At 43.3% G+C, this 16,238-nt stretch overlaps 1 protein-coding gene across 12 annotated transcripts in view; it reads left to right on the forward strand.

The window, feature by feature from the left end:
* Positions 1 to 16,238, forward strand: part of FRAS1 (Fraser extracellular matrix complex subunit 1) — a 451,240-nt gene that overhangs the window by 276,280 nt on the left and 158,722 nt on the right. For all 12 annotated transcript variants that reach the window (XM_027087689.1, XM_027087692.1, XM_027087691.1 and 9 more), the window contains 6 exons: positions 3,345 to 3,497; positions 3,774 to 3,920; positions 9,382 to 9,528; positions 12,264 to 12,404; positions 13,337 to 13,477; positions 15,211 to 15,351. In XM_027087689.1, coding sequence (XP_026943490.1) covers positions 3,345 to 3,497; positions 3,774 to 3,920; positions 9,382 to 9,528; positions 12,264 to 12,404; positions 13,337 to 13,477; positions 15,211 to 15,351 — 870 coding nt within the window. The remainder of the gene's footprint in view (positions 1 to 3,344; positions 3,498 to 3,773; positions 3,921 to 9,381; positions 9,529 to 12,263; positions 12,405 to 13,336; positions 13,478 to 15,210; positions 15,352 to 16,238) is intronic.

A 16,238-nucleotide genomic window follows, 5' to 3' on the forward strand; every position in this document is an offset into this window, starting at 1 on the left:
TGTGATTTATGTCATAGAGCGTTTTGCCTCTGTTTATTTTGTCACTGGAAGTTTGTACCTCTTATTCTCCCTCACTTATTTCACTCATCCCGCCCACCCTCTCCCTTCTGGCACCTGTTTGTTTGTTCTTTCCATCTATGACTCTGTTTCTGTTTTATGTTTGTTCATTTGTTTTTCTTTTTAGATTCCACATCTAAGTGAAATCATATGGCATTTGCCTTTCTCTCTCTAACTTATTTCACTTCGCATAATACCCTCAAAGTCCATCCCCGTTGCTGCAAATGGCAACATTTCATTCTTTCTGTGGCTGAGTAATATTCCATTGGATATTTACGCCACATCTTCTTTATCCATTCATCTACTGATGGACATTTAGGTTGCTTTCATATCTCAGCTTTTATAAATAATGCTGCAGTGAAGATAAGGGTGTATATGTCTTTTCAATTTAGTGTTTTTGTTTTCTTCAGAAAAATACCCAGAAGTGGAATTGCTGGATCGTGTGGTATTTCTGTTTTTAAGTTTTTGAGAAACCTCCATACTGTTTTCCACAGTGGCTGTACCAGTTCCCATTCTCTCTCTCTGTAACTCTTGAGCCCTTTCCACTGGCTTTTGGTAGCTCTATACCAAAATGATGCAAACAGCCATGTCTGGTTTAAGACCTCCAGAGAATGAGACTTAAGTTAAGAGGATAGAAGAAGTTAAGGGTTGTAAGGAATTTCTACACTTATCAGGCAGTCAGAGGCAGAGCATGACCGAGAGGCGCACCAGGATAAAGCATGCTAAGAGGGGAAAGAAGGTCAAAGAAGGGGGTGATCCGAAGTGTCATGTGTTGCACACCTTTCAGGTGGGTTAGGAATTAGAGGAGGCCATTACGTTTGGTCATTAGAAGGTGGTCAGAGACCTTTTCAAGAGCAATACAACAGTTGAATTGTGGAGGTTGAAGGCAGATTACAGTGAAGTGACAAGTTAGGGCGGCAAGGAAGTTGGGTGGTGAAGGAAAGAAAAGAGATGGGGAGGTTGTTGAGAAAAACTTTGCGGGGAGTAGGTAATGCGGAGCATGTTTGGAGGTTGAGGTCGAGGAGAATGAAGAGAGATGGGGGTAAAAGATGCGCTAATGTTGCCATAATGTTCAAATAATGTTGAAAATCGGATTAAAAAATGGGGGTGGAGGAATTAGCCATTTCATCCTGTGAGGGGAGATGAAATGAAATAAAGGGTTTGGCAGGAAAGAATCAAAGGTGTTCATGCTTGACGGGCTGAGTCAAGTAGAAGGTGAAGTAACCGGGTAGGATGTGGAAGGGTGGGCAGCGTGGGCTGGTGACCAGGGAAGAGTAGCAAGGGTTTCAAAGCTGCTGCCATGAGAGTGGGAAGGAACATCCATAAACCAGCTCTAGGTGCCTTTAGAAGTAATTAATATACATCACAGTCTTCATTTAAACAGCTCCTAGAGATCCCCATGATCGGACAAATCCATAAATATTTATTTATTGCATCCACACAATATTCCAGAGATCTGCTTACTTGCTCTTCAAAGCATCCCCTTGGTGATTATTCTTTTTCATTCCTCTAATTGTACACTAGAGAAAGCCTCAGTTAGATGCAACCAGTTCTTAGACCCCTGCACACCTGCGGATCTTGTTGACGCATGCCGGAGCCCCACACTCTCTGTAAGCACTGGCTTTAAAGAGGAAGAGGCCAAGACTTTTCAAATAATGGAGCCTTGCATCAGTCATGTTTCCTGGGTTTTCAGTTCTAACCTGTACCCACTCATTAAGGTAATCGTAAAACGGAGTTACCTCCACCTGCTCCAGGAACTTTCAAAGTGCTCCTGGCACTGTGAGGAAAGCACAGGAAGAGGAAAACAAAAAGGTTGGCATTGTGTGGAAACCGTACACTAAGTCAGGGGGAAATAGCCTCCTTATCAGATTTCTCTCAATACAGCCATCATTTCCTTTATAATTTACTGAAGGGCTGTAATGGGGATTAATTTGCCTCTTAGGATATCAAGAACTGTTTCTAATATTGGCAAAAGGCGGCCTGTAATTTGAAACTCCTGAAGTTCAGAGAAAGGTCGGGGCTGCTAAAAGAGGATTTTTGCGGAGGACACTCTGGGTTCAACTGCTGGAATGGCTAGAGGTCTCAAAGGCTTCTCATGCGGATGAGTGGGCGCTGGGTATGGGACTGAGATCTCTCCTTTGGCAAAGAACACGTCTCAGGTGATCAGCAATTAAGAAAGTGTATCACTGAGGCTATGGAGAGAAAGACCTGTTTTAACAGATTTCAAGGACAGGTAATCTGTTTTATTGACAAGGATTTTTTAGTCTAAATATCGCTAGAAATCACTATCTACAAGACTGGGATGAAACAAGACCTATGTGGCCGCTGAATGGTGTTTTAGCAAGTGCAAACAGTGCTTTGAATCCTACAGGGGAAGATGGACAGGACCTATAACCAGAAGTCTCTTCTCTTTTCCTAGGTCTTTACTCCTTTTTCATTTTGGGGGGTAATTCAGGATTTGTGGCTTTTCTTCCACCTTTGGGATGGAGGATGGTAAATGGGATTTGAAGCATTATTACCACTTAAGGTAGGACAGAGGGCTTTTTCACCTATATGGGGAGCTGAACACAACCAAGTTCTTTAATTAAAGGATGACTCTTACACGGGTGAGAACAAGAGACAGTGCTGACCATCCCAGATAAGTTGCCCTATAGATTTAATCACAACTGATACAACAGCTTCTGTGAACTGTGTATCATGATGGTCATGAAAATGACTTTCCAACTCAGCTCTTTGTAACTTTACCTCTAGTTAAAGACTAAACTTTCCCCCCAATTCTATTATCAACCAACCTTAATTCCCCCCCCCCCCCACCAATGCCTGAGGCTGGTTTGCTGACTCTGGAAGGCCACATTGGGGAGATGAGCTTCGTGGGGCCTCTGAGCACAGCTTAGGAGCTCTGGGAACGACGGGCCCACGGTACCCGAGTTCTGGGAGCTCTCGGGGGATATGGTGATATGATGAACTGTTTCTGTTATCTGATAGTTCTTTCTATACCCCCTGGCAAGTATCTATCACATGCTGCCCTAGGACTTGAAGGTTGTTCAGTCGGAAAGGGATGAAAACTCAGTTGCTGTGCTGGGCCTGGCCATTTGCTAAAAACCTCAAACACGCAATCTGTACAGGTCCCAAGCTTCTACTTTACTGATGTATACTGCCTTTGCGCTACTCTCCAGCCATCTGTGCTGCAACAGTGGTCATTGCAGTCCCTTTTACCCTTTGGTGTAGAAATGAGACGCTGTGTTCATAGCATCCGTGCCTTTTCTGTGTTCCCATGTGCTCTCCAGACTGCCATCCTCTGTGCCAGCACTGCGTAGCTGACCTCTACAACACCAGGAGTGTCTGCCTGAGGTGTCAGAATGCCCGGTTCCTGCTGCTAGAAGATCGCTGTGTTCCCGATTGCCCTTCTGGATACTTCGCAGAGAGAGGAGCTTGTAAAAGTGAGTAAGTGCTGGACACAGGAGCTGCCATGCCCCATGAGCTTCTCTTGGGCAATAGCTGAGAAGGCTGGAACTTCCCGAGAGAGAGAGAGAGAGAGAGAGAGAGAGAGAGAGAGAGAGAGTGAGAGAGAGAGAGAGGCAGGAAGCACACTGTAGGGCAATAAACCAGACCAGCTAATGCTCTCTGGGCTGGGGCTTTTATTAACAGCTCTTGGGATGCTGCTTTGTGGGGGAATTTGGCTTCATAGGTTCTCTTTATGTCTCTTCCATCTGCAGAATGTCACTACTCCTGCAGAACCTGCCGGGGCAGAGGACCCTTCTCCTGCTCCTCATGTGACACCGACCTCGTTCTGTCCCATCTTGGCACCTGCAGCACTGCCTGCTTCCCAGGGCACTATCTCGATGACAACCACACTTGTCAGCGTAAGTTTTTTTGTTTTTTGGGTTATTTTTTTGCTGTACGTGGGCCTCTCACTGCTGGGGCCTCTCCCGTTGCGGAGCACAGGCTCTGGACGCGCAGGCTCAGCAGCCATGGCTCACGGGCCCAGCCGCTCCGCGGCATGTGGGATCTTCCCGGACCGGGGCACAAAGCCGTGTCCCCCGCATCGGCAGGCGGACTCTCAACCACTGCGCCACTAGGGAAGCCCATTGTCAGCGTAAGTTTTAAAAAATGAACTTTCTCTCCTTTCCTGCTCTTCTGGAGTCATTGAAGGAAACAGGGATTTTTTGCTTCCATATTTTCACCTGGTAGCCTTTATTTTTAGAAAAGAAAGAAAATGAATCTACAAAACATATGGATGCCATTAGCAGATTATAACTCAGATATGGGCCTAATTGGAAGTGCTGGACTAGGGATCTCCTCTGCAAGAGAGGAGCTGTGTGTTCTTGGGTCAGTCATTTAACCTCTCTGTTCTCTAGTTATCTCATTAAAATCATAAAATTGTTAGTCTAGTTTATTCCTATGGTTTCTCTCAGTGATCCAATTCCAAGATCCTAAGCAGAGAGTGGAGCTCATTCTAGTATAAAGGCCTGAACCTCAGCACTTCTCTGGGTTTAATTTGTTTTTGACATGTATTTGTTAAATACTGACAGTATGCAAGGCTTTTTATGCTACAAAGGATTCAGTTTCTGCCCAAACAGTAGTTTATTTTGTCTTGAATGAAAGTTACTTGTATAGATATCTTAGTTCTCAAATAAGTTAAAATACGATTAATTACCTGAGTCATGCACAAACAAAGAGTTAGGATAAATTAGGGCAAGGGCAAATCTGGGTGGAAAAAAAATTAGGAAGTGATTCACAGATGAAGGAACAGTTTTGAAATAGGCTGAGGCAGCTTACTTTATTTCAATCAGTAAAGCGTCAGTTGCCAAAAAACTGTGGTATACTTTTCTCATTTTGAAAATGACAGTTAACAAATACAGTACTGATATTTCAGTTTTCTGTCCTAGGAAGTACCACGTTGAAGGAATTATAGAGTAATGGTTAGGAGAGTGGGCTCTAGAATAAGGTAACTAAAGTTCAAATCCTAACTGCCACTTAACTAGCTTTGTGACCTTGAGCAGGTGAATTAACCACTAGGCCTGTTTCCTTTTTCTATAAAAGGGAGATTATAATAGTGCCTACCTCTAACGTTATTGCACTTAGCACAGACCCTAGCAGAGAATAAGCTCTCAGTATAGCTACTGTTGTTATCATCATCGTCATGTGAAATGAGAGGCAAATCGAGCAGTAAAAGATATTTATGTTTTATAGATACAAAGATAGGTATTACTGTTAGTTTATGGAGATTCTTGCAACGATTTGCATTTGAAATGAAGTTATATGGAACCCACCATTTTGCATCATCTGTTGAGATACCAGAGATAAAAATCCCTTTTGGATCCATGAAAAGAGTTTTTTGGTTTTTTTTTTTTTTTACTTTTGTAACAAAAACTTTGCTTGGTATATATCAACTGTCTGCCGGAATCTGTAGATTCTGTAACACAAGAGACACGAATGGAACACTTGCATATTCTATTCAAGAGCAAAAGAGTGTTGGTGTAGAAGTAGTGACTTAGATATTTGAGGCTCTTCACTGCAGTGGAATCACAGAAATAAAAGTTCAAAAGAAAAAAACAGAATCCCTTATATGGCTTATAGGTGGCAAAAATACGTTGCATTGAAGTATTTCTCTTCTGGGAAGCTTCTGCTCTGCACAAATGCATTTGCTGTGCTACCATGTAAATAAGATTTTATAGACTATTTCAGTTAAATTAAGCATCTTCTAACTTTAGTCCTTTGCTAAAGCTTAGGTTTCCTTCATCCAAAGACTGAGTAAGGTAAGGTATGCCCCTAAGTTGGGCTATTTGAGTTTTTAATACATAAAAAAAATTCACAATGTCCCTTTCTACTGCTCATCATTATAGACAATTATAGGCCTGACAATTTTAGGAATTGTGCAGTAAAGGGCTTTTAAGGAAATATAATCAACATTAAGGGGAGGCATTAGTAACCATATTATAGAAGAAAGTAAGAGCTTCAGAGCTGTCTAGATTCTGATTACAGGAACCTTTAGAAATTGCGTACTGAGCTCTAAAATTTCAGGATAACAAGTTGAGAAGCAACTTTCAAGAAGAGATGATAAATGAGGTTCTCAGTACTTGAAACCGTAGTGCCCTAGAGTAGGAGGAAGACTCCAGCGCACCTGAGCCAACCTTGCACCCAGGGCAGAGATTCTCTCTCACCCCCTCACAGGCTGCTACAGATGAGGAAGGAAGCCAGGTGCATCGGTGGGGATGAGGGCTGTTACTCATCAGCCCTAGAGCCTCCTTCTGGAGCAGTGTAGAATGGCTCCTCCCTCATTCACACGATTCCCTTCCGAAGTCTGACATTAGCTTGGACTTCTCTGTTCTGAGCAGGACTGGAGTCAGTGGAGTATTGAGCAGAAAGGGGGGACCGTCTCAGAGGTCGGGAGGGAGACGGGGCGTCATAGGCTGTGAGGTTCCCTCCTCCTCAATGAATGATATTTAAAGTATCAATACATCTCTGCTTCCCTCACTGCTTTCTGGCCCCCTCGGCCCCTTCTTCACTGTCCTCTTAGCTCTTTCCATGGGGTCACTGACCTCGGAGAGCTGCACCTGCTATTCCAGACGTTGTCACACCAGCGTGACTGCAGTAAGACTAATACCCTCTGGTCTGAATATTGTAAGAGGGAGAAAAGGCTCCTCACCCACACACCTCTGAATGGGGAAGCTAGAACCCAAGGGGTTTGGTTATGTGCAGAACTACTTTGAGTGAGACAAGGTCACTTGGGGATTGCCTTGGAGACGGCTGAGGGGTTTGATTAAAGAGGAAGAAGCATTCGAAGAGAAATGATGGAAGCCCCCTGCTTCTTAGTGTGACCCCACTGCATCCCTCCAAATCCTCCATATAGTCTTTTAACATTTCCAAATGCTCGGCAGGACCCCATTTCTTTTGGGAGTCAGTGAAGGAGCTGAGTTATGCTTTGGGAATGAGACTTCATGGAAGGATTCAAGACCACGGAGGCAGACAGAAGCTTGAGGAAGTAAACTACAAGAAACTCTCAGCTGTCAGTACAGGGGCCTTGTTTTGCAGCTCCATGTCCAGCAGGGCGTCCAGCTGACATTGAGGTTACATGAAGGCTCTTCAGTTTAAGATTGTGTTAGTTTCTTTAGTAACCATGTCACCTTTTAGTAAGCTTTCAATCAACTAAGATTCTTAGATCATTTTTTATAATAATGCTTTCTAAACAGGCCTCTGTCCCCTCTGTTTGTACAATTGGTTATAGAACATAAATGCAAGACTTTACTTACAGTTTAGCTTATTTCGTCTGATTAGTTTATTGATACAATGGGCCAAAATAAGTTTAAGTTTTTCTTTCAGCTGGTGAAACTTAACTCTGCGTGTATCCTATGTAAGTGTATGTGTCATATTTAAATATCATTAGCATAATTTCTTTGTTTTCATTAAAGTAATTAATAAAAATATTGGCCAACTAAGAAATTAAGACTTCATCATAATACTCTACTAAAGACATTCATTTCCAATTACAAAGATTTACTGGCAACTTTCTGAGTATGTATTTCAACCATCTTCAAATCCACTTACAGCTGGTAGACCCCACTTCATTTTTGTATTCACAAGTTTATATTTAGGGTTTTTGTCAAACCCTTTGGCAAAATTAAGATACAACATGTGTAGAAATCCTACCTCCCAAAAGGATAAAAGTTTAGTCTTATATAAGTTTCCAATAAAAATATTTTTTCTAATATTTTCAAACTGTTTGAAAATCTAGTCTAGAATTTTCCTAGGACCTTTAATTACAAGTCTACATATTCTAACAAATATTTTATACCAATGGCTTTTCTTGTAGGTGAAACAAAAGGAATTTCTTTTTATTTTAGAGGGAGGTCATTTTTCTGCACTGTGCCACACACTTTGATATCCTTTAGCACTAAAACTCACATGATCACTCTCTAGACTTTTCCTCTGACACATGCTGAGAGAAAATTTTAGAGGGAGGCAGAGATGCTAGTGCTTGAGTATATATAATTACAAAATCTGGCTTCTTTCACTTATGTTGCAAGTATTTATTGAACACCAACAAAATTACAGATAACCAGCTAGGTGCTGGGGACTATTGCAAGGAACAACAGAAACCTCATCTTGGCTTTCATGAAGCTTACAGCTGTAAAGGATACAGGTGGTAAACAATCGCTGAAATTGAACATTTTTATGTATGGCATGAATGAAAGGTACAAGAACAGTACCTGGGAGACCTGTTCTAGACTGGAGAGTCAGGGAAGTCCTTTTGAAGAAGAGGCTGAAGAATGAGTAAGAGTTAAAGACAAGAGACTTGGAGATTATATTGAGAGGATTCAAATACGTGTATTATGATTTCTAGGTAGAAAGAATGGAGGGAATGATGGAAGCAATATTTACAGAAATGATGGCTGGAATTTTTCCAGGCCTGAAGAAAGATATGAGCTCATAGATGAAAGTGTCCTCTGACACCTGAGAAGTATGAATTAAAAAATCACTCTTACAGATATATGGAAAATAGAATGCAAGGGACTCAAACCAATTAGGAGGCTATGATAGTGGTCTAGGAGGAGATGATGATGGCTTGGACATTATTGGCATCTGTGGATATGGAGAAAAGCAAAAGGTTCTGAGAATTATATAGGAGAGTTCAAACAAATAAGATCCAGTAAGTAATTGAATTAGGAGTGAGAGAAAGGGAGGTGCCAGGAGAGACTCTAAGGTTTCTAGCATGAACAACTGAGTCAATGGAGAAATGCTAGTTGTTGAATCAGGCAGAGATGGAAGCATGACCGGATTTGGAGATCATCCCTGAATGCCTAAATTAAGTGACTGCTAAGAATTACAACTGAGTAAGTCAGTAAGCCAGGTCACCTTAAAGTCCTTCGTATCTTAAAATACGGGATTTCCTGAGCTCCGAAATAAATTGCTGCCTAATTTTAATCTTGGTATCAGACAAAAATCTGAATCTACATCATAAACTGTAGGGGCCCTGATTCCTTAAGAAGCAAGGGTCCAAGGACACTCTGGACTATTATTCCAGAGATCTTGAAATAAGTATGAATTAATCCTGTTGCTGAGTCACAGGGCAGTTTGGGTGTGGGGTTTCTGTTCTCGGGTTTATAATTTATCTTCTCTGGAAAATAAAATTACCCTCTTTGATTTCGGAAAACAAGATTAACATTTTCTGTTTCTGTTGATCGCAGGGTAGGGTTCTGAGCCGTGATTAAAAAATAGGTTGGAGGGAGGCTCTGTTGCTTTGCAGCATCTGTCTAGGTTTGATCAGTGCTTCGGTATTTGCAATGGTAATCATCTGGTCATTTTCTTTTCCTGTCTGCTCAGCATGCGACCCACATTGTGGAAGCTGTGATTCACAGGCCAGCTGTACCTCCTGCCGAGATCCAAACAAGGTTCTGCTCTTTGGAGACTGTCAGCATGAGAGCTGTGCCCCACAGTACTATCTTGACTTCTCCACCAAGACATGCAAAGGTAAAGCTTTTCCAGAACTGCACGAGTCTTCTACTTGTCGATGCCCCTTTACTAGAGAAGTCTGCTCCCACATTGGGAAAATACTGTCATCAGATGTTTAGACTTTCTCTGATGAAAAGTCATTATGTATGTATGTATTAAGCAAATCTTTTTCTCTATCTACCATGTGCTAGACATTATGCCAGGTCTTAGTAACTAGACCAGAGATGGCAAACTGGAAACCCTCAGGTTGTATTTAATCCAAGACAGGGGTCTGTGGTTTTGTTTTTTGGTTTTTTTTTTGATCCACTGAATTTAACAGCGTTTTAAAATTTTTAATTCTTTGCCTTTTAAACATCAGAAGACTTCACATACAAAAATTGAGATGTTCAGTCTCTTTTGAAAAAGTCAGAAGGTTTGGCAGTACTGGGTTTGCATTCCCACAGTGCAGCAGTAGATTGATGAGTAGCTGTCGTCTCTGTTGGGTTGAACATGATCTCCTAAGGGTACCACAGTGCCCACCACTCCCTGTCCTATCACACCAGCCCTATTTCAAAGATTTCCATCGCCTTCCTGGGCCCTGTAGGCATTTGCATTTACAACTCTAGACTGCCGGACTCTAAGCTTAATGAGGACCGGAGTTGTGTCTGATTTGTTCATCTCTTGCTTAACATGCTTTAATGAGTGAAGACACAGCCCCTGTCCTCCAGGAGTTTATAAGCAAGCATTGTCAAAAACCGAGTACTACCTTTTACCTTGTTTTCCGGTGTTTAACATTATTGGAGCTTATGCTCTTCAAATGGCAGGACCCAGCAAGCGGAAAGACAGAATTAAAGGATGGATTTCCCTTGCTTCTGTTCCATTTCCCTTCTCCATTCCTCCGTTCCACATTCCCCACCCACCCACCCACCCCTCCGACCTTTCCAATTCTGCCAGAGAAGCTAGGGCTCAGAGATGGAGGTCAGACATCTGTCAAATAAAATTGGGGTGCTTTAAGGTTTTGCAAAATTACTTACATTCCATTCCGAGAAATTGTACTTGGTTGTTAACTGAGGCGGTCTGCTGTGCTCAAGACCACAGAACCTTTTCTAGTTTTTCCCTTCTAACCAGTGGTTGTCAGTCTGTGGTGAAAAACAAGATTATCACAAATCCTCCCTGTTGTAAATGATTTCATAACTATGCTGGCAGTTTTCAAGGCTCTGTTTTAGTCATTTTCCCTCAGGACTGATTCAGTCAAATAAATGAGTGAGATTAACTTTATAAATCTTCTTGGAAGCACGTGTACCGTCGTGCACATTTACCTGCTTCTTTGGGACTTAGAAATACTGCATCAAAGAAGAGAGAAAGGTGACTAATGAGAGGTTTCCCCAGCTTCTTAGAGGAGAGGGACGGTGGGGTGAGGCAGCGCCGAGTGGAGATACGTTCTCCAAGGAAACCAGTTCAGCAGCAAACATTTATTAAACTGCTGTGTGCCACGCACTGTGCTGAGTTCCTTAAATTCATTATTCCATTTAATCTTCACAGTAGCCTTATGAAATAGGTGCTATTCTTATCCCTGTTTTACAGATAAGGAAACTGAGGCTCAAAAAGCTTAAGGAAAGTGTGCAAGACATGCAGATAAAAAGTGCCAAAGCCACGACTTGAATACAGATTTACCTGACTTCAAAAACGAGTACTTAGGGTTTCCCTGATGGTGCAGTGGTTGAGAGTCTGCCTGCCGATGCAGGGGACACGGGTTCGTGCCCCGGTCTGGGAAGATCCCACATGCCGTGGAGCGGCTGGGCCCGTGAGCCATGGCCACTGAGCCTGCGCATCCGGAGCCTGTGCTCCGCAACGGGAGAGGCCACAACAATGAGAGGCCCGCGTACCGCAAAAAAAACCCAAGTACTTAATCCTGCTATTTTGTCCCGTCTTCCATGCACGAAGAACTTAACCTTACCAGCTAGAACTCTGCATTTTATGACTGCAAAATCGCCCGTCCAAATTGCCTGGGCCATCAGAACGACAGCCACAACAACTAGCATAATCACGATGACAAAAACAGTAGCCGCAGCACCCTGTCTTCCTGGGCCTGACTCGGTAGTTCTGGTGTTGAACCTGATGATCTGTATTTCTAACCACCCCCCTGAATTACTTGGGTGTGCATCTAAGCCTGGGAGCCCCTAGAACATAAACTTCCTGAGGGCAGGGTCTACACCCACCACACGAGGTTCAGGGCCATACATCCCATCAGTGCTTGTTCAGTGAATGAACATGTGAAGGAGTCAGCTCTGCTCTAAATGAGATCTGTTATTTCAGGAACTCCTTTATTTCTGGACAGTTCGTTTACACCCCTTGTAAGTCTAATGTCATTGGTTCTTTCTGTTGTGCCGATCAACGCCTGATTTTTGAGAGGAAGAGAGTCACGTGGCCGGTGTCAGTGGAGAGAGCAGATGCATTCTTCATTGAGTCTCTGACATCCTTTACCTATTGGCATTTGGAGGAGGTCAGATGAGGTTTGTGGGAGCAAATAGGCCTGGAGCAGGCTTTGCATGAAGGAGCGATCCTTGTACGCACCATGTCTAACGTAATTAGGAAACGCTCAACCTCAGAGAGGCGTTCAGGCTACTACAAGCAGAGCCTCGTTAGAGCTCACTTATCCATCTCTTCTGTTGTCCTCACTCACCCCATGCAGCTGCAGCCAGTGTCCTCATAAATTAGTCTCTGAGGCTGAGGCTGGACAGAAAGGAAGCTGATCGAAGGAACTTTCTTTCTAGAGTGTGACTGGAGTTGCAATGCGTGTCACGGGCCTCTGAGGACAGACTGCCTGCAGTGCATGGATGGCTATGTTCTCCAGGACGGGGCCTGTGTGGAGCACTGCTCACCATCATTTTACCGGGACCTAGGCCTCTGCAAGAGTAAGTGTCTGGAGCCCTTCCTCTGTGCTCATCCAAGCTTCTGCCCCCTCTGTATTTTACTGTTCCTCATGAGAAGGAGCCTGTGACCAGTTTCCTCTCTGGCTTTTTATCCAATTTCTTGTTTCTTTCCTACGAGTTTTTCTTTGTTCTAATGCAAATGTCCGCTCTTTCCTTCTCCCATGCCCCAGTACAACATTTGCTAAATTTGAAATCCACGTGGGAATCTTGGAGGTATATGGCCACACAAACAGATATGGTTTGACCATTAGTTTCGGATTTCTTTAAAACTTGAACAGTCCTGTGCTCCAGACTGAGAGGTCTGCATGCTCTCGTCATTTGAGCACATGGAAAGAATGTCTTATCCCACCATCTGCCCTCCCACGACCCTCCCAATACCGTATGTCTAACCGTCATCTTTCTCTGCCTCAGTACCCCCTTCAGCCTCACTTAAATGCCACAAAATCTTCACACCCTGGAATGCCCACCCAAAGTGCACAGGCAGCATTCCCGGGAGCATCCTTGGGTGATACCCTGAGGACCGACCAGGTTAGTCAGGAAAGATTGACACTTCAGTGAAGCAGTGCAGGGAGTCAAGGACTAGTTACTAATAACGATAATGGCTGATATCTGTCAATTTATAGTTTGCATAGTATTTTTCATTATGTAATTTGACCTTTATCCAAGGACCTGGGTGGGGCAGTGTGTTCTCTGCATTTTATAGAAGAGAACGCTGAGGCTCAGAGACGTGGAGTGACTAGTGCCAAGTCACCCAGCTGGTAAGTGCGGCAGTCACGATTGGAAGCCTGGCTCCTTGACTCCCAGTCTGCTGCTTTGCTCAGGACACCGGGTTGTACTGCCTCATCACGAGGAGTGACGGAGGAGCCCCTTGGAAAGCCATGCACATTCCTGTCGACTTGACTTGTGTCTTCCAGGTTGTGACAGCTACTGTCTCCAGTGCCAAGGCCCCCGTGAGTGCACCCGCTGTGAAGGGCCATTTCTCCTCTTGGAAGCCCAGTGTGTCCAGGAATGTGGGAAGGGGAACTTTGCAGATCATTCAAACCGCAGATGCACAGGTAACTTGGAGACTGTGCTGTGTTCTCTGGAAAGAAGTGAGGGCAGCAAGGAAGTCAGGTGTGCTGATTCTCAGGTTACCAAGGAGAATCTGAATTAGGAGCAGAATGAAAACCCAGGGAGTTTGGCCTAAGTAATTGATGGCTTCTCGTGCACATTTGTCAATGGCTAGCCAAACAGAATACGGAAGTGCAGGCCAATAATTCTCTGGCACAAATCAATATTGTCCCTAAAGCTCTGTATGGAAACAAAGCCAATATTTCATGGAACGTCAAGCTTATATTGAACTGAGGTGTGGTGTCCATTAAGAGTGGGTCAGCCCTATTGGCATGGGCCCAGGGTTTTCAGTGCGTAGACTAAATTACCAGTGACCCTGATGTTGCCATAATATCCTTGAGGAGTAGGATTTCTGGGGACAATTTAGTGAGACACATTGAACTTTTGTTATTAAACTAAAGTTAAACCCAAAGTCTTAATCTCCTTGTCCATTGAGTTATTCACAAGAGCTTCCTCAGTTTGTTCTCATCATTTCCAGCAAAACTTGGTAAGGTGTGCCCCACTTTAAAGAATACCTGATATTTAATAATAATGCCATTACCTAGGCATGGCATTTTATATTTCCCCAAATTTCCTTCATCTGCGTTATCTCATGTAACATTCACAATGACTTAGTAAAATATGGCAGACGCTATGAATCCTGTTTTACAAATGAAAAAAAAGGAAGAGCCTTAAGAGTATTAACCAGGGTAACATAAAGTCAGATATTAAACTCAAATTTTCTGATTCTAATTCAGGGCCCTTTCAACTAGCCTGTGCCACCTCTCTATAACAGCATCTCAACTGAGGAAGCAGAATAATTAGGCGGTAAACACTTGATTTATAGAAGCTTATTAACTTGATTCAAAGAAATAATCTATGGTCTTTTAAATAGCTTGCTCTCCACATGCATTTAAAATAATAATAATAGGGCTTCCCTGGTGGCGCAGTGGTTGAGAGTCCGTCTGCCGATGCAGGGGACACGGGTTCGTGCCCCGGTCCGGGAAGATCCCACATGCCGCGGAGCGGCTGGGCCCGTGAGCCATGGCCACTGAGCCTGCGTGTCCGGAGCCTGTGCTCTGCAGCGGGAGAGGCCACAGCAGTGAGAGGCCCGTGTACCGCAAAAAAAAAAAAAAAAAAGAATAAGAATAAGAATAAAAATAAGAATAGCAGTGATAGTAGTACATTTGAGTCCTTTCGTGTGCCCAATACTGTTCTAGTCACTGCGCGTTATATATAGCCCATGTAATCCAACCAACAGTCATTGCATTAGGTGCCATTACTATCCCCATTTTTAAGATGAGAAAATTGCACCACAGACTGTTAAACAACTTGCCCAAATTCAGCAGCCATTAAGTGGTAGAAGAGGAACAGTACCCGACAGGGCTTATGCTCTTAATCCCTACGAGCTGCCTCCCTTACAAGTCAGTATTGTTAACTTTTTAAACAATCCATTTATGTGCAACATGTTCAGGTCATAGTGTGGAAAGCAAAGGTGCTCCTTCCTGTTCACTTTCCTTTGCAGGGTAGGAAATTTCATTTCTGTGAAATTCTGCAGGGAACTGTGGGAATTCTCTTTTGCTGCAGCTGGGGGTCATATGTTGCTGTGCTCCCACTCTTCATTTCTTTATCACTGGTGGCCCCCTCTGGGGGCCTGTGCCTTTGTCCTGCCTCATTCAGTGTGTCCTCTCTTCGATAGCCTGCCCCCGGGGGTGCTTGCAGTGCAGCCACAGAGACCGGTGTCACCTCTGTGACCATGGGTTCCTTCTGAAGAGTGGCCTTTGTGTTGCCAAGTGTGTTCCCGGCTTCCCTGCCCACTCCTCTAATGAAACATGTGCTGGTAAGTGCTTCCCCTCCGATGCTCTGGTGAAGTCACCTGTAATTTCTCCACGTGGAGGCTGAGTTTGCAGATACAGTTGGCTCGTGTGGTACAAAATGCAGGCTTTCCATTCTCGGAAAACCCCTGGTGCTGCTATGGAATAAGGGACTGTTTATAGAACATGGAAAATTGGGAAAATTCAACTTCTAAGATCTTTGGAAGGGAAAAAGAAGCAATCTGTGCTTTAAAAATCAGAGCTATCAGATCAGAAATTTGGCATAAAACTTAGCTGTGTTCCTGAACTACAGCCACGTTATAGAAAATTATACTTACAGATAAAATTTATTATATTTATATACACATGTAGAGCTATTATGCCAGGGTGCAATGATGCATTCTTTGTGCACACACTGGAGATAAATGATAAGTAATTAATGAATAGTGTGAGGAGCTTGCCCCATTAGGTTCACATGTTGGAAGTGGATGGATTTCAAGCCGCTCTGTTTGCCACTAAGAATTAGGTAACACGTTAAGGAATGGAGCTAGTCTTGTCCAACACATCCGTGGGCACTTTACCTTAAACAACAAAGAGAAACAAATTTAAATTCAGGCTTAATTTTGAACCCCAAAACTTTTACAGGTGGACGAGGATTGGGAGTTACATTACAGCTGAGCATCTCTTGGCTTCTGAGTGTCCTTCATCAATAACATGCATCATGTTTTATCACCTGCAGTCAATCATATTTTTCATGTCTATATCTCTGACCTCTAATGATATTAAGACTTCCCATGGAAGAAAATATCTTTGGCTTATTTCATTAGGATCCTTCTGGAAACCCCAAGTACAATACTTGAGAGTCAGCTTACCCCACTTGGGATGTAATACAAGTCAACTTGTGAAAATGAAT

Source organism: Aethalodelphis obliquidens, unplaced genomic scaffold, assembly GCF_003676395.1.
Source record: "Aethalodelphis obliquidens isolate GAN/ISIS:26980383/991018 unplaced genomic scaffold, ASM367639v1 scaffold59, whole genome shotgun sequence".
Taxonomy (NCBI): Eukaryota; Metazoa; Chordata; class Mammalia; order Artiodactyla; family Delphinidae; genus Aethalodelphis; species Aethalodelphis obliquidens.